Genomic DNA, 25,713 nt, shown 5'->3' on the forward strand with positions numbered 1-25,713 from the left:
TGGTGACCAAACATCAATAATTCACCTGCTTTATTAACTGTTTGACTATTTAAGCCTCAAATATATCTGCAGTGCACAGTTATAAATGTGTAAAATATTTGTCATCCCCTTTATATGTCTTGCATTCCTAATGTGGCTTTACGTAAATAATCCAGCACCACCATTTTATGCATCTGATACTGTAGTAGAAATAGTGAGCTAAATTCTGTAGCTAAACCAGGCTGCATCAGATTTTTTTTTAGTTGCACCATGTGATCCAACTGGTGTACAGAGACACAACTTGAAAAATATTTTTTACTTTGGAGCATTATTTTTGTTTGAGGGGCTATGACTGAAACACTGACACATTTATAACCGAATATACTTTTTTATTGTTCTCACAAAGAATACTGCTAAAAATTATGATAAAAATCCATATCACCCATCTTGGGAGAAGGCCATTAAGTTTCATCTATCGACTCATGTAAGTAAATTATAAGTAATCAGACCAGCCCACTGCCAGAAACAGAACCAGGCAGCGAGCAGGAGTCGTCTTTGATGTGCTTGTAGCAGCTAATCAATCATTTATCTGAACTTTCTGTCTGGTTTCAGTGACAACACATAAGATTGAAGCTTTTTTTATGCACTTGTGGACTCATAAATTAAAAATTTTAATAATTCAACACCCTGTCAGCAATGTTTTCAATTTGGGAGCATAGTAATTTTGGTATATATCCAAAAGTATTCTTTATTACAAGTCAGGAATTAAGATCATTGTTTTGTTTTTTTTTTGTTTGTTTTTTTGCAGTATGTTTTTCAAGGCAATAAAAAGTATTGATGTTAAAAACTGACAAAACTTCTATTTTTTCATAAGCAGCAGATGGCTATGCACATTAGGCTCTGTTTCTTATTTTAATGCGTTGTTGCAAACCAACCATATAAAATGTTAAATTATGTTTTCTACCTCATTTTAAACAAAATTCTGATGTTTAGTATCCAACAAAAAAGACTGCTTTGTATAATCTGTGGTCTCGGTTCTTAGTGCAGACTCCTGCTACTGATTTTTTTTTTCCCTGTAATGACGGTGCTACTTTTTCTAAGTTCTTTTCTTGCTGTTTGTTGTTTCCCTCAGGCTGTGCAGTCTGACACTGAAGAAGCTGGTCGTCCTCAAAGAACTGGATAAGGAGCTGAACTCACTTTCGATAGCCGTCAAAATCCAGGTTGGTAACTTAACCTCCTATGTGTGATGAGAAAAGAGTCATTGTCAAGACCCTTGAAAGTGGCGTACCTCAGCCTGAACCCAGTGCTTCACTTTGTGTCTGCTTCCTGCTCTATATTGTTGGCCTAGTTGATAAGACATTCACCTAATCCTGCTGCAGGATAAAACCCTCTTTAGCTGCGCCGAAAGCCCCAGTGCCTTACATCCACTCAGGTAGCAGTGCGGCTTACCGCTCTAAGCAGGAGCATTAGCACCTTTAAGACGGATTGTGCATCTTGCATTGATTGCTTGTGCATACATGTGCTTGCAACATTTATCTTGAAAACTTTGTCATCTTTGCTTTTTATTATTATTTAATAATTCCACATAGAATCAACCACAATGGATCCAACATTATGTCTCACTCTTTTCAGACATTCTGGTTTTTAGACGGGGATTTTAATTTTATGTAATTTATTATGGAAATAAAGGCTGCTATCTCAAGCTTAAAGATGCAGCATAGAATTCTGTTTGGAAAGAAAAAATATGGTATAAAGCATGACATGAATCGCTCCTGACAGACAGAAGCCCCATGTCAACTGTGCAGCAGCTCAGGCTGTCATGAAAACAGTGGGAAACACACACTGCCTATTGTACATTCACATGGGAAATAAGCCCAGCAGCTAATATTGAACTCTTTGTTTAATGTTGTTCAGCATTCCATCAATTTCTAAATTCACACGTGCGTTCATACATCCCTTGAAGCATCAGTCAATATATCTATCTGCCCAGGCATGCCTCCGTCCATCCACACATGCATCTCTTAACATGTCTGAATGCATTTATCCATACAGCCATTCTTCTGGTGATGGATTTGTGCATTCATTTGGGATCAATTTGTGCAGAGTTGATGAGTTATCTTAGTTTTCATACCAAAATTATAACATTATTTTCAAATCCTTCACCTGCTTAGATTTAAACTGAAAATAATCTTCAGTTTATCTTCTTGTCAATAAGACTATGGTGGTTAAAATATTCTACTTGTGACTAGGCCTGTCACTAAGCAATTAATCAATTAATTTCATAAATGAAAAGAAACTCAATAATTGTCATTTGCTTGATTTATCGTTTTTTCTCTTTTCTCTCTCTTTTTACCAAATACTGAGTGATAAAACTTTTCAGTCTGGTGCTTTGGTCTCATCTAGCCCCATTTTTTTCTTTTAAAGATAATTTTGTTTACAGAGACTTCAGAATTCATTTCATTTGTTGTTTCTTTTGTTTCCTTTATTTATTTGGGATATTTAAAATGTCTTCCAGTTCCAGTGTTTAAATGTTCATTACAATTTAAAGGCTATTGATTCTTGAGAATGTGTTCTTGCATTTTTGTACCATTATTACTATTATATTACTTGAAAATGGCCTCAAAACTACAATATTATAGTTTATCGCAATAAGTTCTGGGAGAATTTATCGTCTAGCAAAATTTTCTATTGTGACAGGCCTACTTGTGACACAAAGTCACTTGTTACCCAGAATGGTGTGATGCTCTATCAGGTCATATGCCAGACTAATCTGCAGTTGCACTGTGTTGGATTGCTGCCTATAGTCAGTAGTCTGACTGCACAGCTTAAAGCAACACAGGTAGTAGCAAGCATAGCTGCAATTAAAGAAACGGTCAGTTTTCAGTTGTTTTAGTCATCAGCTGTTCCGATATAATGACTATGAAAGGTAAGGAGGATTAGGTGGGAGTTAACAGGAGCTTGTCTTTTGCTCTGTCCTTTAAATTAGATCACTTAATCTGCATCTGTGTTTTTTGTGCGCGATTGGAAATATTTGCCCTTACAGATTTCTTCTGTTCATATCAGATTTATTTTGGATGGATGGATAAAAATCCTGTATAGATCCTGTGCTAAGACTAGAAAATTGGTGTTTACAGATGCTCTCCATACATTCTGATTGAGTTTCAGCTGTTTTTTTATGAAGAAAAAGTGGAGCAACCTGTGGCTCAGTTTACAGGGCAGATGCACAATACTAGGAAACTATAGACCTCAACACACCTGTCCTGGGCTCCACTCCCGGTCCCAGGCCATTTCTTTGCTCCCTTTCCTGTTGCCTGAATGTGAAATAAATGTCACTTGTGCCCCAAATTCTTAAAAAAAAAAAAAAAAATCAGACAAAAATGTCAGTGTTACAATCTTAGATGTTCAAACTAAGTAGAGACTTGCTCAAAAGACTCTCCCCTCAAAAGACTTTCAGCTGTACTTGTAACAAAAAGTGATTCCATAATGTGCCGACACAGCAGGGCAGAGAATACAAATGCTTGGCATACTTTTCAGAGTTTTATTTGTAAAAAAAAAGAAGAAGAATTGGAATCCGATGTAAGAGTTATTTTCTCCAGCCCTGCCAGTGCATGCTCAATGTGAGTTATTGCTGCAGAATTATGAAAATGATGCAACCGGGTTGTTTCCCTTGATGGAAAACCTTTTACCACTTGGCATAGTCAAATGAATTTTATTGTATCGTTTTATAACTTTTTGAAACTGAAATGTATGCAATTGAATTGAACATAAAAAACTGAATTGAACTTTGACTTCACAATTACACATCACACTTTGTTGGTACTGCAATGCACTAGCGACCTGTCCAAGGTGTCCTCACCTCTCCCCCGAAATGTCTCGCTTGAGATGGGCACCAGCACCCTTCCAGATCCCACTATGGAAAAGGACGTAAGAATGGATGGATGGACTGATGGATTTTGTTGGAATATATCATAAAATACCAATGAAATTCATTGAAGTTTGCAGTTGTGATATATGAATACTTTTGCAACCCACTGTCTATGTAACAAGCAACCAAATTAACAGAATTGTATAGTCATTTGCATTAATTTGGTTTATAGGCCAACAAAATTGTTTTTATCTTGTATATAATTAATGAACTTTGACCTCTTCATTATGAAAACTAAAAGGTTACTCTGCAAAGCTGCATAATTCTATTAAAAGAGAAACCATAGCATCCTCCTGCTGCTGCTGTCCTGAAGGAAAAGATGGCCAACCAAGTGTGGCAGTATCCATGAGCTACGCTATCTCCGGAGCGTGAAATCTCCCCATTTCTGCTGAGCTGCCCCGAGGATAGCTGAGTAAAGCTCTGCCTGTCGCAGTTCTGGAATTGGAGCATTAAATGCATTTTCCAGCAGGTTTGGTGAGGAGAAAAACGGACGACGGGGAGCTGAAGGAACAAGTTGGGAATATGCCTGGAATCGCACGGCTTTGTTTTTACAGTGAATAAAGAAAAATTTTTGTTTTACGTCATTGCTTGTCTGTTGAACACAGTTGATGGTTATCTCTTTTATCTGCGTGGGACTCATCAAGTTAAGTGACATGCAAGTTCAGACTCAGCCCTGTAATGACTCAGCCCCATATAGAAACCCTTTCTATATGGCTATTGATATAGATAGTCTCCAGGCCTCCGCAGTTGTAACGAGGATGTATTCTTGTTTTTTCTGGGCATAGTTGTTGTATCAGATTTGATTCTTATCACTTCAAGTATGTTAAACATGTTAAAAGCAGCCCAATGCATTCGTATTCACCAAATTTTACAATGAATTCTGACACAAATGGTGCACAGTTCCCATTTCATTGCAAGTTGCTGTCAGAAAAGCTTTGGTGTGCAGCATGCTGAGATATGATCCAATTATATTTGTGTGCGTCTTCATCAGTGTGTGTTGGGTGGAAGCAGAAGCCTCCAAACTCCTGTAAAACCTCTGTAATATAATTCCCCACCGAGCACTTTGAGTGACCTGAACACACTTCCTGTCATTGCTGCAAACAAGAGATTCAGTTCAGAGTTTTTAATGTGCTTAAAAAGATAACCATAGGAGGAAATGTGACATTGAACTCATTTTTCCATGAGCTGGTAGTTGCTTGGAGGCTTTGCTAACTAAGCCCGGCACCCCTCCATCCTCATGTGGCCCCTGAGAGATTGTTGTAGGAGCTGTAGTTGAGTATAAAAGGGGGCTTGAGGATATTGAGTGCAAGCTTTCCTTGCCAAGGTTGTGCCATTTCAGTGTGCCTAGGTTTTTTTGTCTTGATTCATTATACTAGTCAATGGGCATGTGAAAGAACTGCATACAAGGCCTCTTTGTGGAGCTGATGTTGACAAGGTCAGACTCAGATTTATCCTAGTTTTTTCTTGTTATACCAACACAAGAACCACAGCTACTGTCAAAGGCCTATTACTCTCTTTTTGTGATACTCTGAAGCATATTGAGTGAGTATGTTTTATTTCAGAAAGCTCACAACTTATTGTGAGCTTTCTGAAGCTAAGGCTGCATGTTGGAAGCTGTTGTCCAAGGAAACAAAACAGCAGCAGAAGCTAAAATTGATGTAAAGGTTTGTTGTTGTGTAAAGGACTCACAATGCTTCCATCTCCACATAAATGTATTTAAAAAGTTGCTTCTGGCCAATCTTTGCTGTTTTAGCAATGAAACAACATTTTAATACTTTACCTTAGCGTTTTCATACTGCAATAGAAAACTATCCATCCTTCAATTATCTTGCACATGTATTCCTACTGGGGTCAGAAGGGGTCGCAGGTCAACACAGAGACAAACAGGACAAACAACTGTGCACGCAGACACCCACACTTAAGGAGAATTTCGAGGGACCAGTTAACCTGACAGTCATGTTTTTGTACTTTCAGAGTACCTGGAGAGAATCCATGAATGCACAGGGAGAACATGCAAACTCCATGCAGAAAGACCTCAGGCAGGCAACAGAAAACGAGTGTTACTGAATATATTGCTGGCATTGAGAGCCTGAATCAATCGGACCTAAATAGTTATCTAACACTTACTGTGGTTCAAGTAGTTCCTTGATACAGCGTACCACTGGTATTCAGAGGTTAGTAACTACAGTCACCTGCAAATACCTGAAATATACAAATACTTCAGACCCCCTTTAAAAAGAGAGACAAAATAACAGTAGCATAGCACAAAAGCAAACTGGTTACACTGTCTGAAATATCGAATGAGTTGATCAACAGTACCGGCTATGATTTAGAAACTCTGGTAACTCTGTGCCTAATTCCTTACCTACTTCAACATTACATCATTATTCAGGAATTTATTCTTGAGGAAGTCTTAAGTTAATTGGAATGTGTACTAGATACTTAAGCTGCGCTTGGAAGACTTGTGAACTTTTTATTTATTGCCGTTGCCAGAAGTGTTGCACAACAAAAGTCTGCTTACAACAAGCTTGGCCTAAACTTGTTACCCTAACCTGATGAGTTGGTGGTGGCTTCATGCTTTCCTGTTTTTAGGATTACAACCAGCAGAACAAGAAAACTGATTGTGAAGTTAATCTGAAATCTGTAATTCAAAAGTAACTTCATGGATTAAATCCATGGCATGCAAGAGAAGCATATTAAAGCCTGCCAGAGGTCGTACGGGGACATGCTGAGTGCTGTTTGGCTTCGGCTAGGAAGAGACTGCCACGACTGGTTGTATTTAAATCCTCAGGCGGCCATCTCCCAGAATTAGCTCAGGTGATGAGTTTGTCTTAAGCAGAATGGCAAGCATTAGATAAGAAAGCTTAATGTGATTTCAAGTAGCAGCTTGAATCAGTGGCTGTGCTTCTCCAACAGAGAATATTGGCTGCAGTAGTTAACATTACAGCATCAGACCAGGGTAAAGATTTGGCTGATGGGTATTTAGAGCTCTCAAAACAAAACATTTCTCTTATTCTGCAAAAAAACAAACTGTTCTCTAGGGAGAATTGATGGAGTTGAGGACTGTTTGTTCAAGGTTACGGGTTGGTGCGACTTTGCATGGAGGTGTGAATGTGGAGCAGGCCTGTTCTAAAGAAAATAAAAAGCAGAAAAAAATTAAACTTCCAGACTTGCTCACTGTTATCTGAGAGGATAAGCTTTTTTTTTCTTCTTTTTTTTTTTTTAAAGCTTTTTTAAAATTTGTATTAATTAATTCTGTTTAGGCTTACTTACTTTTCAGATACCTGTTGGCAAATTTCACATTGATGTATTTAAGTCAGATTTATTTTTGACCTTTTTTCCCCGGATTCCACATCATTTGCTCTACTGGTAGAAATGCATTGACGAAAAAGACGGCCCTCTGTCAGAACCTAAAGTTTATCTTTATAATTATTCATCAAATTTTAACATTTACTTTTCATTGCCTCACAGGGCTCGAAGCGTCTTCTGAGATCAAACGAGTACGTCCTCCCTCCCAGCGGACTGATGGAGACCGACCTGGAGCTCACCTTCTCACTACAGGCAAGCCGTCTCACATTCCACTGCAAACTCTCACACAGATGTCACTGCATCTTAAAAGTGCTGCTGAAACATTTCAAAATTTGTAAAGTTAGTAACCCTAACTTTACAGATTTTGACCTTTAAAAAATATGCAGGCCATAAATGAACTCAACTCTTTAGTATACAGGCATTTCTACAAAGTTAAATAGTGGTACAAGGATAACAGAATTGGTATCAGCAGCTGGTATATTGGCTAGCATGTTGCTCTTTGTATTTCTAAAATGCATATGCTTTCTCATCATCATAATTGTGGTCCCACCCTCAGCTTCTGGTACTGAATTGAATAAACGACCTGCTTTTGAGTTATTCGGGGCCACCTACCTAGGATTGGAGGCCCTTTTTCAACAGTCGTTATATGTTGAAAAAGTTTAGGAAATTCAAAAAAGAAAAATCATTTTTAAAAAATTATGTTTTAATTAGGAACAATAATCATATGTTTGTTGATTAGTTGTTGACGTCTGAGTCTTTGATTATAGAAAGTTTCAGCAGAGGAATGTTTGAAAGGAACAGTCAGAATCACAGAAAAACTTCAGCTTGTAAAAGTTGAAGCGATAAATTCAGCCAACTTTTAAAACCAGCAACTACAGATGATTATTATGAGAACGTTGTGCAGCTAAAAGATGAGAAAGTTATTCGAAGAATTTAGTTATGGTTTCAAAAAGGTACAGCTCTACATATAAAAAACTACCTTCTGACTACTGATATATGTGGTACAACAGTGAGGGATTAAATTCTGAAATAGTACAGATACCTTGATTGACTCCAGTGGAAGAATCTTTCATGATTCCTTTGCAGGATGTTCACTAGTGTGAGCAAATATTGCAGTAAAAGCAAAATAAATCCTTGTGCAAACAGACTTTTTTCTTTTTTATATCACCTGAATAATGGAATTATGTACATGTGGACTTACCTTAAAAAAGTGTTGCACATTAGTGCAATATAATCCTTCGGGTTATAGAAATGGTCTAAACATAGCATCAGAAAACATTTTTTTTATCTGACAGATTAATTAATTTGACTGATTATAATTTAGAATATTTACAATTGAATACTTGGATAAGTGTTTTAATCTTCAAAAAATACATACAAATTTAACCATAAACAGCTTCACCCCTATTTTCTTGTTTTACTTTGTAGGACTATATAAACAGATGAAATGTACTACAGTGAGTGATGTGTTTTCCTCCGATTCATTACAGTACCCACACTTTCTAAAGAGGGACGCCAACAGACTGCAAATCATGCTGCAGAGACGGAAGCGTTACAAAAATCGAACCATCCTGGGCTACAAAACGTTGGCTGTGGGAGTCATCAATATGGCTGAGGTAACATCCCCTCATCTGGGGGTGGAGTGCTTTCACCCGCTTCATTTCATGTGTCATTCTCAGTCGCTTTGCTTGAGAAGCGCTCTATTTTGCTCTGAGCTTGTGAATGTGTTCTACCTTGCTCTGCTTGCCAGAGAGAATGGGCTCCTGTGATTCATTTTCATCAGACAGAGCTGTGTGAAATGATCGACCATCTGGTGGTTGCTTCATATATGCTATTCTAGCCCAAAAAAAACAACAAACAACAAAACTGCTTTCATTGTCGATTGGCTGTTGAAATAAATATAAGCTAGTTTATTTGTTTGAAAAAGAGTTAGATAATTTACTATTGAGCCATTTTACTTCTTTAGGGTTAGTCCAAACCTCAGCTGGAGACACAGTGGGGAAATTAGGACAGAATAAGGATATCTGACCACAAACACTCATCTGAAACATCATGCTCATATGTTTTATGGATTGTTGGCTTGAAATTAGCCCTGACAGAACAGATACCAATGTTGTTGTTTTTTTAATTCTCTTGCAAAAGTATTCATACCTCTTTGTTTTTATGGTTTGTCCTCCTACAACCCTAATTAGGATTTGATGTGATATACTAACACATAGCAGTGCATAATTGTAGATAATTTAAAAAAAGAATTTCAAAAATGTCCCTGTCCCCTCTACTTTGATACCCCTAAATAAATGTAATGTAACAAACCGCCTTTATGAGTTGCATCTATTGATATATGTATATTACTGGATATATACTGGAGATGGTGCCTATTGGCCACTTAGCTAGTGCAGCCTCCATTACTATGTATTGAGTCATGTCCATAAAACCATGCTGTTCCAATGCAGAACCATGTTTTAAAACAAAATATATATTCGACCCAGATATAAATCGATAAATAGTTTGGTTTCTGTCAGTTTTGTCTAGAGGGAACTAAGCAAGTTTTTATTTTATTTTGGACAATAATTAAATTTGACATAATTACCTCTGTCTAAGCCATAGCTTAAAATTGAACAAACTGCAGCTCCAATATTTTATTCAATATTTGATCCTATTTGATGATTGTTAGGAATATAGCCATGCTAGTCCAGTTTTTGTTGTTTGTCCCCCACAATGAAGGGAAAATAACATAGAAAACCAACTGCAAACCACTCATGTATAGAAATGGCACATAAATATAGTCACATGATGTCCAACCCAAATAGTTTAAGAGGCATGCATACCTTTGCATGGTACAGGTGTTATCAATCATTTTCTAATCACTATCTGTCCTCAGCCAGAGATGTTTTCCTGCTGTGGCCTTCAGGGCAGAAACTGATTGTCATCTGAAAACAAGACTAATGCATTATTGTGTTTTAAATTCCAACTCAGCTGCTCTGCTCTTTCTGCTGGGAAATAACCCACAGACCTTTTATGAATGAAGCCAAATTGACCATTATTGTACCCTGTAGGGTAATTGCGTTGTCATCCGGCTGCAGAGCAGAACCCTCTTGTGCCTCGTGTTCTGAAACCGTCGAAGCATTGTGTGGGAGGAAGTGGCTTCCTGGGCTTTGCTCGGAGAGTTCAAGTGGACTCCTGCTGGTGGTTGAGCGAAATGAGCCTGCTCCCTGTTCAGCCATTCATCAGCTGAAATATTACAAGCAGCCCCCAGACAGAGCTTAGACGGAAAGCCCATCCTCTCTCATCTAATTCAAAACCGTTTATTTAAAACTTGCGCTGCTGGGTTGGATGGCAATGCAGATTGGATTGGGTCACTTAGGCAAAGCAGTTATTTTTTTTTATGAAGACTTATTTACAGATAGCTTAGCTGTCAGTGGTTTAAGAGAACCTGCTTTAATCTCTTCACCAGCAATGGATGTGTGAAGATACAGTATGTTTTATTTTTTGACTGTTTAATCACTGCTTTAGAAAAACGGAACAGAGCGATGGGACCAGATATGATCGCAGACGGTGTTTAGCTTGCAGATAAATTAAAACGTTCAAACCCAAAGAATCTCTTTCTGGGTGAGACATATCATTAACTAAACGGATGGATTTTAAATTTGATCTAAATGCTGCACTGTGTCCAGGTGATGCAACACCCAACAGACGGGGGACAGATTCTGGGTCTCCATAGCAACGTGAAGGAGGCCCCGGTGCGTGTGGCAGAGATCAGCGTGTACTCTCTGTCCAGCCAGCCCATCGACCACGAGGACGGCAGCGGGCAGGCTTGCCGCAAGACCAAAACCTCAGGTGGGTGAGCACCATCTCCCGCCTCCCTCTGTGGGTCTGTTAGAAAGGTCTGAGTCCAAATCCAAATGTGTTTCAGTTCTTCAACCCCAGAGCCAGCACCTCCCCGCTGTGGCCTCTCTCTTCCCTCCTTCCACCTGGCTCAAGTTTCCCTACTGAGAACAGAATAAACTCCATTAATCCAGGCCTGTCCCACAGCCAGAGATATGTTATTCTCTTCAACTGCGGCTGCAATGTCAATGTGAGACCTGAACAGATGGAGGGACTATTACCTTTCACCGCTCTATTTCTGGACGGTGATGGTCCAGTCTGAACTCCGTGGCATTATTCTGCCGTTCTGATCCGACCAACACTGTTCTGGATGTTATTAAGGAAGCTGCTCAAACATAACACATGAGCTCATGCGGCAAGCATGAAACGAGTGTCACTCTGAGGGAAGGGAGGGAAGAAAAGATGTTTATCTTTCTCCGTTCATTGATTCTTAATAGCATCCATCCTACCTTGGAGCATGGAGCAGGATGTTTCACAGGCAAAAGGAAGAACATAGAAGCTGCTCCAAATGAATAAACAGCAGATTTTTAAGCTGAAAATATTTGTTGTCTTTAAAGAAAATTAAATTGGGAAAAGCTTTTCCACCAAATCTTTAAAAAATGTCCAGTATAATCAACATCTCGCCACATTTGCCTTATTAAATGCTTGAAAATCAAGATAGAAATTCAAGATTATTGTTGTTGCATAAAAATGCTGTATTCTCTTTTAAGAAGAACTTTTGCAAAAACGACAAAAAAGGGAAATATTTTTTCTATCCATCATAGAGAGGCTATGATGGATAGAAAAAATATTTTTCTTAGCCGATATCTCTGTATTTTGACATCTGTTTTCATTTGTTGACCTCAGACCGCTCCCCTGACATGGATAATTATTCAGAGGACGATGATGACAGCTACTCGTCGGAGCAGGAGGCCAGTGATGACGCAGTTAATACCCAGGTTGGTGCCAGAACAATCATTTTGTGACTGTGCTGCAGCTCTCTGTTAAATCTGGTATACATTCATGTTTCACATTATTTTTTAGCTGTTTGCCGAACATATCACTGTAGCTTCCACAAACTGCAGTGTATTTATTTGGACTTTATATTATAGACCAACACAAAGTTCATAATTGTGAAGTGGAAGGAAACGAATAAATGATTATAAAGATTGTTTTGGAAATAAAAGTCTGAAAAGTGGGATGTACATTTGTGTTCAGTTGTCTTTACTCCAAAATCTCAAAATAAAACCCCGTGTAGCCAATCACCTTCAGTATACTGCCCATGTAGTTTATTTAATCTCAATATAAATGCAGCTATTCTGTGTTTATAGCTGGGTTAGGCCATAAAATGGAGCTGTGTTGAATTCATCATCTGAAATTGGAAAGAACATGGCATAACTGAATAGCCTCCTGCCTCATTTGCATTTGTTTTAACGTCAGGATATTTATGATGAAGATGACGAAGTCCGGAAACCCAAGAAACCCCGCAGGAAAATGATCAGAACCACCTCCATGACCAGGGTGAGTGGCTCGCTCTCCTGTCACAAAGAGCTTAATGTTCGCCAATCATTGACCATAAGAATCGCATAAAACGTGTAGCGTACTGTTCCACAAGCTTTTAGGAGAAGTAGCACAGCTTGTTCCATTTGTCCAAGCCATTAGCAGGATGTGGATGAACATGTAAATTACCAATGTGGGCTCGCTGAACTGACTATAATGGTCTTTGCATGAAATAAGTAATCCAGTAGTTGGTAACGAGGATAATTTATAAATCCAAGCCTCGCTTGGATTTATAAATCCAGCCTCGGATTTATAAATCCAGCCTCGGTTGTTAAATGTGAGATTTATTTCAGCAGTTTCCTTTGCTCACATTTACATCTTTTTTTTTGTCTTCTCTTACAGCAACCTAACTTTAAGCAGAAATTTGTTGCTCTGCTGAAGAGGTTCAAGGTTACTGACGAGGTAAGCTACAGCTGCTTTATTTTTTTGTTGTTGCCCAAACAAACACCTTTTTAGCACCAAAGGAAAGGTTTGCTGGGTTGTTTCTGTGTTCTCAGCCAGGCTGTTATGTGGTCTCAAGTTAGTCAGCTGTGATGCTTGTAGTTATTATATTGCCGTTGAGGCAGCAGAAAATAATCCCAACATTGACTGCCTGAATAGTCTTTTACTGCAGAGCAGTGAAAGGTAGAAGAAAAACAAGGTTACAGGCATTGTTAAAGCTAATTGATGTCTGATTCATACATTCCCCATAGATGTGATTCATACAGAAATAATTTACAGCTTGATTAACTCATTATTTCTTATAATGAACAGATGACTAATCTACTTTTTAGGATATATTTTCTGTGGATTCTGTTTAAGACATTGTATAAAAGGTTAAAAGTGAGACATTTAGCTCTTTTTTTGGGAGTAAGATTCAGATGTTCGCTCGTATCTAAACTATATTAATCTAGTAGAATGAGTATAGCCAAGTTGTAAAATGTAAAATCTATAGGAAGAAAGTCAAAGACTGTTAAATTATATTCCTCTTTAACAGCTTTCCCGTTTTCAGTTTGCCACAAGCTATGTAGGGGAAACAGCCTACATGGTCAGATTGGACTTAGACTGTTTATTAAATTTTTTTTTTACCTATGCAAAACATAGGTAAAAAAATTATTAGAAATTTTTTAAAAGTTATTAGAAAAAATAACTATCTAATATTAGTTATTAGATAGAAAGCTAACACTGCACACTGTGAGACACTGTTGTGACAGCATCATGCTGTGGGATGTAGTTCTGCTGGAAGGACAGGGAAGCTAGATTGGGTTAAATACAAGGCAGAAGCTGTTAGAGGCTGCAAAACATACAAAATAAAACAAGAGGTGCACCATTTGCAGTTTTCTGGTCGATCTGATTCTGATTTTGGCTGATGCTGATTTTTGTTGTTTGAAAAGTTGCTAAGTTGGCAACAGCGAGGTGACTATTGTTAACCGTGTATGTGCAGACCTGACCTGGTGGGTGGGTGAGTCAGTCAGCTCTCTCTCATGGCAAAGAAAAAGGGGACATTGACTGATTTTCTGACCTTCACATAAGATGAGTGAATACGATCGGTTTCACATGTCAGCCGATATCCTAAAATTAAGGAAACCCAGGCCGATTTATTGGTGCGCCCCTAAAAATAACTGTGATAAAGATTTGTGCTGCAGTACAACAACTCTAAACATACAGTCAGACCTATAATGGAATGACTTGGAGCAAAGCATCGTGACGTAAAATCATCCAGACCTAAAGGCGGTCGAGGATATGTGAAAAGACTTTAATTGGGCCCTTGAGACACTCCATCTAATATGTCAGAGCTTGAGCTGTTTGTCGAAAAAGACGAATGAACAGAAAAATTCCTTGCCTAGAAGAGCTCTATTTAGTGTTGACTCAGGAGGGCTAAATACAAATACACTTCACATTTAAGTCTGTAGTTCTAACAAAATTATAGGTGAAAAATATCAAGGGACATTCTAACTTTTGGGAGGCGCTGTATGTCTAATAATGTTCGCTCACACCAACCTCAGTGCTGTATTTTTCTGGATGGTTCTGAAAGCTCCAGGTGGTCCAGTGATCTTTTATCACGTTCACTGTCACTAATCTCTTCCTTGTGCCTGGGTAATGTGCAAGGCTCCAGCTCTATAAATACCCAGGCAGAAGGAGGCGGGGGGACAGACTGTTTATCTGCTTCCCGCCAGCTTCTGCTCTTATGGAGTGGCATTAATCACCTGATTAGTCCACAAGCCTGCCTGTGTGCACTTCCTATGATATAAATCCCCACTGTGCAGCACCTCAGCACTCACCTACCTTTTAACTATCATTTTAAAAAAAAAAAAAACTAAGGTATGAATTTATTGGCCTTCCTTGGTCCAGAAGTCTAAACCAACATTAGAGATTTACACTTTCTGAAGCCATGGCTATGAAGACAAATATGCGTCTGTAATGTACTAAAGGTGTGGGTGTGTTTGTGTGTGTGGTAGGTGCTAGACTCTGACCCAGTAGATCAGACCCAGGAGGTTGAGGAGGATCTGGATTTGCTCTACGACAGTCTGGAGGTGTACAACCAGAGCGACAGCGGGCCAGAGATGGAGGACAATGAGAGTGTACTGAGCACTCCAAAGCCTAAACTCAAGTATGTTTTTCTTAAAGCCCAGCTTATAAAAATTTTACCATGATAGATATTAATTAGAGAAGACACCAGTACAGAACCTTGGGGAGCACCAGAATTAAGAGCAGCTGAATGGACTTGATAGATTCTGGCTGTATGAAGTCAAAGCAGCCTTGGATGTTATGTAGGTTTTATGTCTGTTCTGTGTTTTACTTGTTGTAGCATGAAATTAAAACCAAAACAACTGAACCAAAGTCTAATTTTTTAGTTTGTTCAATTCTTATGACAAAAAAATATACTTGTTAGACATTTATAATAGGCTGCTTTTTTCTGAGCCCCTGCACTGAAAAGGCTGTTTGATTTTTTTTTAAGTCTTCTTATTTAAAAGGGTTTAATTTTATTGGTTCGGTGTCACAAAAAATATAATTTGCATTAATTCATTAGAAAATGTACATACTGCACCATAAATCACATGTACTGTCAAACCCCTGGTATTATTACAGGCTTCTTTATTTCTCAGTGAAACTATTCAAAAGTCAGTTTATGTTTGTATTTATCTTCAATTTCCCCCACATGAAGCAGATGTTGCTGTCTTCTGCTGTTTGTTAATCTGTTCTGGAAATATTTACATGTAATGCTTAATATTTAAAAGTGTTTCATTTTTATCAAAAGATTTCCCCATATTGTAACAAGATAAGATTCTTCTAAAGGTTTGCTTACTTTGTTAAACCGAGGCTGAGCGGAATAGTTTGTGTCCCTTAGTTTTAAACTCCTAATATTTAAAATATCATCTCCTTTTTTTAGGCCGTTCTTTGAAGGAATGTCTCACTCCAGCTCCCAGACGGAGATCGGAAGCATACACAGCCAAAAAAGTCAGCAGAGAGAATTATCCTGTCCTGTAAGTTGATCATTAATCACCATGTATGAACAAACTGTCTTCTAGGGTCATTGTTTATCATTAAGGCTCAGTTTCATTTGTTTTATAGGTTCCTATGTAAAAGAAAAAAAGCTATTGTTTAAATGTCTGTAAGCGCTCGGCTCATTGAGGTCGAGGGAATCAGAGCTTGAGTGCAATGCAGCCACTAGTAGGACAGGATGAAGACTTAAGTCCTTGCCCTGTCCACCCCTGCAGGCTCTCAGTATTTATAGGGAGTGTCACCAGATGACCTTTTCAGCACCATCAACACACACGCTTAGACACAACTATGCTCCAGAAGGAAGATTGGATGGAGCGGCCCTGAACTCCTACTCCCAGATTTATGGCCCATTAGAACAACACAGGCAGGGCAGGAGAGGCATGTTGAATCCAACGATGTGAGGGAGGGGGCCATTTATAAATATCTGGGAAACCATTTGAGCTTGTAATAAAATAGCCCAAAGCATCACAGGCTGCTGTAGCCCTATATTTTGTTGTGTTGCAGCGGAACTTCATAAACATGTCTCGCAGCCAGAAAGGAAAGTTGTTTGATCTCAGACTGAAATGAATTAACCCAGATGTTACAAGACGCACAGGAATATTTTCAATGGCTTAACTCTGAGCACGCAAACAGGCTTAGATGTGTGGGTGAAATTAATGCAGTGAATAGCACGACTATTAGACCGTTAGGTCATTGAGGATACTACAGTCTGGAAAAATATAGAATTTGACAAAAAATATTAACATTTACAGGTCTGGGTAAGTATGAAAAATGTGGAAAACATTTCATATTTCCAGACCATATTTTCTGTTACATTGTGTAAATCATCCATTCATCCGTCTGTCATCCATCCTTCCTTCCATATATGAATCCATTTCTACATCCATTCTTCTATCCATCTATGTGGGTTTTATATTCATCCATCCATTTATATCTCTATCTATCTAGCTCTGTTTTTATATCCATTTTTATATTCATCCACTTTTATATCATCTGTCTGTCCGTCCATCCATCCATCAATTCATTGTGTGCAGATTATCTGTATACTGTAGCACCATGTACAGTAAATTTAAAGCAAACTTTTATATTTATACTTAAAAACTCTGGAAATGTGAGTCTGAAAAACTTGTCAAACACATGTAGGAATCCTGGGAACTGTCTGAAAAACTACAAAGTGACCTCCATGGAGAATATAATCTAATGTAGCCATGTGTGTGTGTGTTTTCCCCCCTATAGAGCGGAGACTTTCTGACTGTGGACAGATGTAAACTCCAGGGGAGCCGATATCAAGATGACAGCATCACAGAAACGTCTGTTGGGGTATGTTTTTGGAACAGCGGCACATAATTTAAACCAAACCCCTCTGGAGAATCTCCTTCTCACATTTACTCCTTCCAACCGTTTCCTTTTCACTTCACTGCCTCCTCCTCCCTCGGGCCTTTGAGAAAAAGAAACAAAGAGAGGGAGTGTGTGAGGGCAGACAAAGATAACTCTGAATGATGAGGACAGAGAGAGGTCCCTGAGTTTCCTGCTGTTTTCTTGCTGCTAGGTCAGCTTAACCTTTTTCATTCAGATGTGCCCCTCCAAGCACAGGGCGGCCGTCTCAGCAATCTGCTTCACTAAACCAATTTGAAGCAAATATCGAAGATGTTTCTTCAGCCACCTGCTAACAAACCACAGCTTTTTATCTCCTCTGTCACGGCGGGCATTTAGAATTACCAAAAACCTCAGCAACTTGAGCTCAATTCCATGCAAAGCCACAAGCAACATCTTATTTTGTTCTCCAGCTCCGCTGGTAGACAGAGAAGACACTGCTGGAGATTGATGAGTTAGGTTTGATTCCCATAAAAAGTGTTTTTGTGTTTTAAAGCTTATTAACGAGAAAGAAAAATTACTACTTTTAAAATTTGTTTCAGATATCACTTCCATTATTTATTTTGGGTCAAATCCAAGGTGTTTGGGTTTAAACGGGACACCGACTTAAATGTCATTTTGCTCTCGTTAGATCATAAAATGAAATGCACAAACATGCAAAATTATCTGAGAATACAGTGAGACTTTTATGCAATGAAAAGATCTAGGATTAGGGAGAATTAAGAAAGCTAAAATAAATGTAATTTCAAAAGCTATATAAGAAGATATTAAAAACCTATCATGTTGTTCTTTTGAAAAATCCCAGTACTTCACAAGATGTGATGAGATTTTAGTCTTAAAACAAGAAAGTATTTTACAGGTTTGGATAAGTGTCTATATTTACAGACTGTTTGCCTGTCTCATTATCTAAAAAATATTATTATTTTTTCTTTATTCATCTATTTGCCCACATTCCTTCCACTTTGGTCTATGGATTTTTTGCATTGCAGTTCCAAGCTAGTGCTTCTCAACATATCACAAATGTATTGTTCTCTGAATGTATGTGTCTTTGTACAGTGTGAGAACTGCCTGAACTGCTATAAATGTTAATTATTAACTAACGTTTTATTATTAATTAAACACGTTTTTAATTCAGCATTAAAAGATTTTGAGGGTAAAGACGTGTTTCGGTGGTGAAGTCATAAAGAAACTACAACTAAGTTGTTTTCGTGCTGAAACATCAGATGTAAACTAGACTCTAATTTCTCAGTAAAACTTTGTTTAGATGGAAATAAAGAACTTTTTTGGTTTTAGCTCGATTGTTTGTTCATAATATGAGGTATGTGTTTCAAATTAACTAAATTCAGAAAGACAAAGACATTGAATTATTAGATTGTTTATTTATTGCAAGTCATATACACAAGTCAATGTTGTGATACTGAATCACAACATTCAGTATTACTGTCATATATTGCATGTTTTCCTTATGTTATGCAGCCATAGTCTGGTCACTGTAGAAATGAATTTGTTAATGAACTTTTGTATTTGTCCTTGTATAATGTGCTAAAAAAGAGTTAAAGATTGGAAAATTAAAAATATGGAATTTGGTTATGAAATATGTTTAATAACTCTGGTTATTCCTCCTCTTTATTTTAGGTCCAGGAGCCAGAGTCGGAAAACAGTGGATCTGGAGTTGGGGAGGCTAATAGCTGGGATGTCAACACAGAACGGATCCCAAGCACCGTCGGCAAGCTCTGCAAAACGGAGTCACAAAACCACATGTCACCCAGGTGAGTGGCTCATCACTACATCTGAGAATAAACACAATAATCCGATCCTACACAAACCAACATCTGTATCTAAATATGCAAGTTAACCAGAATGAGTCCATGTGGAATGGGTGTTTCCTTTTTTTTATTCACAAGTTGCGTCCAGATTGTTAGATTTCTTGTTCTCTCTGCCAGTCATATGTATTGAGCTGGTTGCGTTTTGTATTCTCAGTAAAGTGGAGAACAGGCTGCAGAGGCGTCCTCGCAGCACCTCCATGAAAGATAGACAAAACTCCAAGGCTCAGAGCGACAGGACCAGCAGCATGGAGAGCGAGTGTTCCCCAGACTCCCGGCTTATAGCGCAGGTAAGCCTCCCTGTTTTGTAAAACATTGTCTTGTCTCCATTTTTGGCTGATGCATGTGCTTGTATCAGTTTCAGAGTCTCTGCTCCTCGTTTTTCTCCAAGGTTCCCAGAAAGTCTGTGTACGACCAGCTAAACCAGATCCTCATCTCAGACGAACGCTTGCCAGAGAGCATTATTCTCATAAATACTACAGAGTGGCAAGGACAGGTGTGTTTTCCTTAAATAACATTCAGAACTTCTTAACAGTAATCTGTTCATAAAATAGCACTGGGTTTCTATAGTCTGGGAAAGTAAAAACTTTTGTTCATTTTCTACTCAGAATTCTTATCTATTCATCCATTTCTATTTAAAGCCTTGCCTCTGCAAAAGCATATAAATTAATCTCAATCCTTTGTATTTAAGCAAGAAAAACTGTTAATTATTAACAATGAAATCTGAAAATTATTGTCTGGGGATTTAAGAAGTTTGACTAAGGATGGGTGATATGGAATTAAAGTTTTATCTCAATACTTTATGGTGCTATTGTGATAACAGTAAAATGATAAGAACTATTTTACTTTTTTAGGGAAATATATGGCTCTGAGTGCGTGACACAACAGTCATGGCCCCACAAACGCAAATACTACTCTTGAAAAATATAAACGTTTGTAAAACGCTTCTTTAGGACACTAGTCACATAAAATAGTGTCATTTATATTACCAAACATTTAATCATATTTTTAAATTTATTGATACTCTCATTGAACAAAGAGTAGAAAAAAATAGTACAAATAATAATTTCAACAACACATAACATTGTTAATTGGAATTTATTGTAACAATAAATCAAAATTCTTGCTATGATAAGAAATGTATCACAATAAATGATAGTTTTGACAAAAATAATCTGTAGAAACCCTTCTAATACATACAGGGATCATAAAGAGCATGATTTAGTCACATTATGTGTCATAATGTGAGCCAATATCGGGTTGTAGTACAATACGACGTTTCTTTTATGTATTATGTGTGCAGGACGTTTCTCAGATTGTCCCGCTTCTGCTGTCTTTCAGATGCAGTCTCACTTAACTTAACTCATTGTGTCCCTCTCGTGTGTTTCTGTGCAGTACGTAGCCGACCTGCTCAATGAACAGGGCCAGCCCATTGTCTCCACGTGCTCTGCTGCTGATGTGCAGGCTGCCTTCAATACCATCGTTACACGCATCCAGAGATTGTGAGTCGCCTACACATGCACATGCTTTGCTTTGTTTGTATGAAACGTTTAATCAGGGAGTGTTATTCCCCTCCCTAATTTGGATTAAATCTTGCCAATCTGCATTTGTTTATGGAGGCTTCTCCTCAGAAGATTCCAGGTTGCTTCTGCTCATCTTGCTGATCTTGTTCTGTCTGTGTAGCCATCGTTTGAAAATCTGCTGTTTCCAGACAAGTGTTCAGTGTTCTGTTTCTAAATCCGTCATCTCTGCTTGTCATCTCCGCAAGCTTTCAAGTCATTTTTAGGCAAGGTTATATTTTTATATTCTTAAACAGAAAGTCAAAATGAAAAGGGGAAATATTTTAGAATGTCATCAGCATAATAATAAAAAGATTGTACTTTATAAATACTGATCCAGTATACAGCACCCTGATGTAATGACCTCTTAGCCTAATAACTGGATGACAAAAAGTCTTTCTTATCATTATTGAAGAATTTCAACCTAGTTTCTTTGAAGATTTGGTTTAATTCAGCTGGAGGGTTCAGTTTCAGCTGGTCTTAAAAAGTAACCCTATTTATAAAGATTTTTTTGTGGCAAGATCAAAAGAGCTGCTTAAATAAAGTTGAAAAAAATCTTCCAGATACTTTTAAGCCCTCAGTGCTGTAAAATCTGTTTGATACAATGTGGCTCTTTGGGGAAAAAAACAAAGCTGACCTGTTTTAAAGCAACAATCCTATAGAGATACAAATCTTTCTTTCAGGCAGGCTTTAATTTTTCACACAACATCTCTGACCTACATTTCTCAAAAGCCAGTTTTTTTCCTTCGTTTTACTCACTGCTTCCTTTATTTAACACCTTCCAGCTGCAACTGCAATGCTCAGACCCCACCGACAATTAAAGTGGCCGTTGCAGGCGACCAGAGTTACCTCAGCACCGTCCTGAGGTTCTTCGTGGAGCAGCTCGCCAATAAAACCCCAGACTGGCTCAGTTACATACGCTTCCTCGTTATTCCCATCGGTACGTCAACCGGAGTTAAAATTAAACCTGAAGATGCTGCATGTATGTAACCAAGTCTGCATGCAGGTTCCCATCCCCTGGCGAAGTATGTGGCCTCCTTCGATAGCCGCTTCAACAACATCTTCATGGACACGGCTTGGAGGGAGCTGTTCTGCAGGACGGAACGGCCCACGTCAGGTAGGACTCGACACTCTAAAGTCTGGCTGAAGGGAAAGTCTGTGTGTCTAATGTGCAGCCAACTTGAAAGGGAACGAAACTGGGTCAGAGCTCAGGTCATGAGCTGCTGAACAGAGGAGGGAATTTCTGTCTGTTGCAGCAGATGGTTTTTGATCAGGTAGTGTTTTCACACCCTGCAAAACATCTTAAGAACCAGGTTAAAATAGCATCACACATCTTTTGTTTTTGGTTTTGTTTTTTTTTTGTATTTTTATGTATTATGTATTTATGTATTTTTCTTTGACTTTGTATTTTGCTTATTTTAGAAGCGATTTATTATTTGTGAACTTGAACATCAACGTATGATTGCACTCACCCAATCGTTTTTAATCCACTGTCTCATCATCACTTCTAAAGTATCAGCGAACCCGGCTACCAAAATCCTTCTCCACTTTGTATCTTAATTTCAACCTCAAAGAGAGTCACGGTTTTTCGCGCATGGTGTTGAGTCATCACTAAGGAGCTAATGAACGCAGGAAGGCTTGGCATCCTTTTTTTCTCTAAATCTTTTATCCTTAACAGAAGCTGCCTTAACAACCCACCATTCTTTTATTTGTAATGCGGTCTGTCAGATGTGTGCTTTGCCTGTCTGTATTAACACACATTTGGAAGAATGTAAATAATTAATGTTCAGTCTCCAAGCAATCTGATGTATGTGGAGATGTAGACTCTTGTTGATCTGACATGAATGTAGAACTCAGGCTTTCTCTGTTCTACAAAGTCATGAAAAATGTGAGGAAGGAGAAATATTTGTATTTCAAGACTTTTATGTTGGATTCTACTTAAAAGATGCACATCTATCCATCCATTGCCTAGATTTATCAGTCGATCTATTCCACTCATCTAAGCCGGAAACGATTAATCATTATGAATCAATTATTGAAATAAGAATGAGGACTGGTATGCTATTGCATTTTAAGCAATAAAATGTTTGTCTTATTTTAAAAAATAATTATTTGTTTATTTGAATCTTTTAATGTATGTCTGATATTGTATAAAAAGACTTAAGAGGTTAAATCTGAAGAATGTGCCAATTTTTTAATCCCAATTAATTGATCAATCATCAAAATAACCGACAGAATAATCAACTACTAAAATAATCATTCGTTGCACCATGCACTCATCCATCTCTCTCTTTATTGATTCTTTATTGATGATCCATCTGTCTTTTCCCTACAGACAACATGGATGTAGCAGGACGAATTATTCAGTATCTAGCCGGTGCCAACGTGTCCCACCAGTTCCCCATCTCAGAAGCCATGCTCACCTACAAACAGAAGAGGTAAACCTGGATTACTTGTATGTTTTCAACCATATTCATACAGTATCTGTATGCATGTTTATATCTGTGCTTTTTATGCAATCCAAAAATATTCTCTCAGAAATAATTTCTAATTCTAATCCTGACCATCATTGTAACTTGAGCTCTTGAAGTAAATGTCTATTAAACTGCATGAAGGCAATGCTTGAATTGCTTACAAGCATTCAGCTTTTGCATATTACACTGCTTTTTGTGATGACAGTCATTGGAAGAGCCCAACATGGATTCTGAACTTGACAAGAAGATGAACAAAAACTTGTACCTATTGTTTTTTTTGTTTTGTTTTTTTTTAACTACCATTCCCGTCTTAGTGAGCACAGCTTCCAGTTGGTCAGCAGGTTCTAAAACCAATGTAGTTTTTAACTGTTGCATTCCTTCTCCTCCCCCTTCCCCCCTTTGATTTGCTTTCAAGGAAAAGAAGTCTGTATTTTGATTTTTATATCAGGTATCTAACTCAGCTCTTTTTGTTTGACCTTTTTTATTCCCTCTCCTCCATTTGGCCTAAGCTCCTCGCTGTGTCTTTACATTTACCTTTTCACACACTATTTTCTGTCTAACTTCACTTTGTCGTGACCCGTGTCTCTGGTTTGCTGTGACTTTGATTCCTGCTCTGTTGTCTGTGTTGTTGCTGTGACGATTTGCCTAACAACCTTTAAGACAAGCCTTTACAAATTAAGCTGGTGTTCTAACACGCAGCCAGCGTTAAAGTACCATAAGAATCGTAAAGACTGTGAGAACCAGGTGCTTTCTTAGAAGGCGGGACTATCTGCAGGTAGAAGAGTCAAACCAGTCAAGTAAATCATTTGTCACATTTTTGTTTTTCAAAACAAAAGTAATTAATATTGTGCTGTCTCTAAGCTACAGAAATATTGTTTAGTTTCTCTTTTAATTTTTATAGAAACATCTAAGACATTTTTGTTATCAACTTGAATAGCCCACATTATGGCTTGAAGGTTTAAAATTCAATAAAAACCTTTGTGATGTAAATTCTACATCCGACAAATGTTTATAAACCAATCAGTCTTTATCTATTTCTGCTTTTTCAACTGTGTGGACAAGTTTGCTCTGACTAAATTCATGATCCTATGACCCCAGTAGCCCTGCAGAAAGACGGTTCTTCAGTTGTTCACATCTGAAGTGTACTTTGATACACCTAGTTTGGTTCTGAAATAATGCAAGAAATTTTACAATTTTTGGAATATTTTGTACTTAATGCACACATATTTTAGAACAATGAATTTGGCTGAATATACACAAGTTATGTTGATATATGAGCCATTTAGAGCGATATTGATATGAGATCAGTTAATGGTTAAGGTACCAAACTTTAGTAGAGCAACAAAAGCTAACAAAGACACATAAACAGTCACACAAAAATACATCGAATAACCAAAGAAACAAAAACTAAATGACCAATGTTGTTTGAAAATGCATGAAATCTAAATACTAACATGTATGTTGACGTATGCTGTGAAAATAACTGAAAAAGATCATACTTTGTGAACTGTTGGAACATCAATAAGGCATATGATGACCACTGAAAGGTGGAGCGAAGAACTGATTATTTCTTCATTATGGCACCTGTTTGCTGGTGGGATATTGAAAACACAAGAAGAATCACTTTGTCATTCAGCACCACTTCACAGACACAGTGCAAAACAATATTGTTTCACAAGCTCATAAAAACAAACAAATTTAAAATCAGCAGCACATATTAAAAAGCAAATATCCAATTATTGCACAAGAGAAATGTTGATTGCACAAATATATTTTAACAAACTTGTAGAGTACAGTAATATACAAAATAGCAGCTATTGATTTACTGCTCACCAGTCTGAAAGACGCTTCCAAAGAACCTCTTCAACCTGCGCCTCAGGCTACAGTATCGTCTACCTGAGGGCAGTGTGCAGGCCGTGGTTGGGGTGTGAAGTGTTCCTGATGAGGTATTTTCCCAGAATAAACATCAAATATCAGGCAGTGAGTGAACATTTTGTCCCCAAATAGACGTAGAGATGGAAGTTGTTCCTGCTTCTCAACCTGAAAGTTAAGATGCACAAAACATGGACAAGTGTTGGTTTGACAAGGGCCAAATTGTGATAGTTTGATGAAAATTTCAGAACTACTGTTACTGTAGCTCAAATAGCTGGTTCTGATAGAAATGTGAAGGGTGCAGATAAGTCCGGGTGAAGCACAATGAGCTTGAGGTGTTCACTTGGACTTCAATGCCCACATATGAAGAAGACCCACTTCTCTACTTACACAGATTTAAGAACCCACTGTTGGATACTATCACACACCTTCAGAGGTTTAGTGGAGTTCATCAGGGCTGTCTTGGCAAGAAAAGGGAAACCAATGTACTT

At 38.0% G+C, this 25,713-nt stretch overlaps 1 protein-coding gene across 2 annotated transcripts in view; it reads left to right on the top strand.

The window, feature by feature from the left end:
* The window catches only part of LOC114137662 (phosphofurin acidic cluster sorting protein 2), a 51,666-nt gene that overhangs the window by 20,871 nt on the left and 5,082 nt on the right, over positions 1-25,713 (top strand). Inside the window, exons 2-19 of one of the 2 annotated variants that reach the window (XM_028006417.1) lie at positions 1,112-1,199; positions 7,376-7,465; positions 8,704-8,829; positions 10,888-11,050; positions 11,945-12,036; positions 12,518-12,598; positions 12,980-13,039; positions 15,076-15,227; positions 16,008-16,101; positions 17,357-17,440; positions 19,130-19,263; positions 19,475-19,607; positions 19,709-19,813; positions 20,713-20,819; positions 21,662-21,816; positions 21,883-21,993; positions 23,212-23,314; positions 23,766-23,798. In XM_028006417.1, coding sequence (XP_027862218.1) covers positions 1,112-1,199; positions 7,376-7,465; positions 8,704-8,829; positions 10,888-11,050; positions 11,945-12,036; positions 12,518-12,598; positions 12,980-13,039; positions 15,076-15,227; positions 16,008-16,101; positions 17,357-17,440; positions 19,130-19,263; positions 19,475-19,607; positions 19,709-19,813; positions 20,713-20,819; positions 21,662-21,816; positions 21,883-21,993; positions 23,212-23,314; positions 23,766-23,798 — 1,911 coding nt within the window. The remainder of the gene's footprint in view (positions 1-1,111; positions 1,200-7,375; positions 7,466-8,703; positions 8,830-10,887; positions 11,051-11,944; positions 12,037-12,517; positions 12,599-12,979; positions 13,040-15,075; positions 15,228-16,007; positions 16,102-17,356; positions 17,441-19,129; positions 19,264-19,474; positions 19,608-19,708; positions 19,814-20,712; positions 20,820-21,661; positions 21,817-21,882; positions 21,994-23,211; positions 23,315-23,765; positions 23,799-25,713) is intronic. The other variant, XM_028006418.1, reaches the window with a different exon arrangement.

This window comes from Xiphophorus couchianus, chromosome 22 (genome assembly GCF_001444195.1).
Source record: "Xiphophorus couchianus chromosome 22, X_couchianus-1.0, whole genome shotgun sequence".
Classification (NCBI taxonomy): domain Eukaryota; kingdom Metazoa; phylum Chordata; class Actinopteri; order Cyprinodontiformes; family Poeciliidae; genus Xiphophorus; species Xiphophorus couchianus.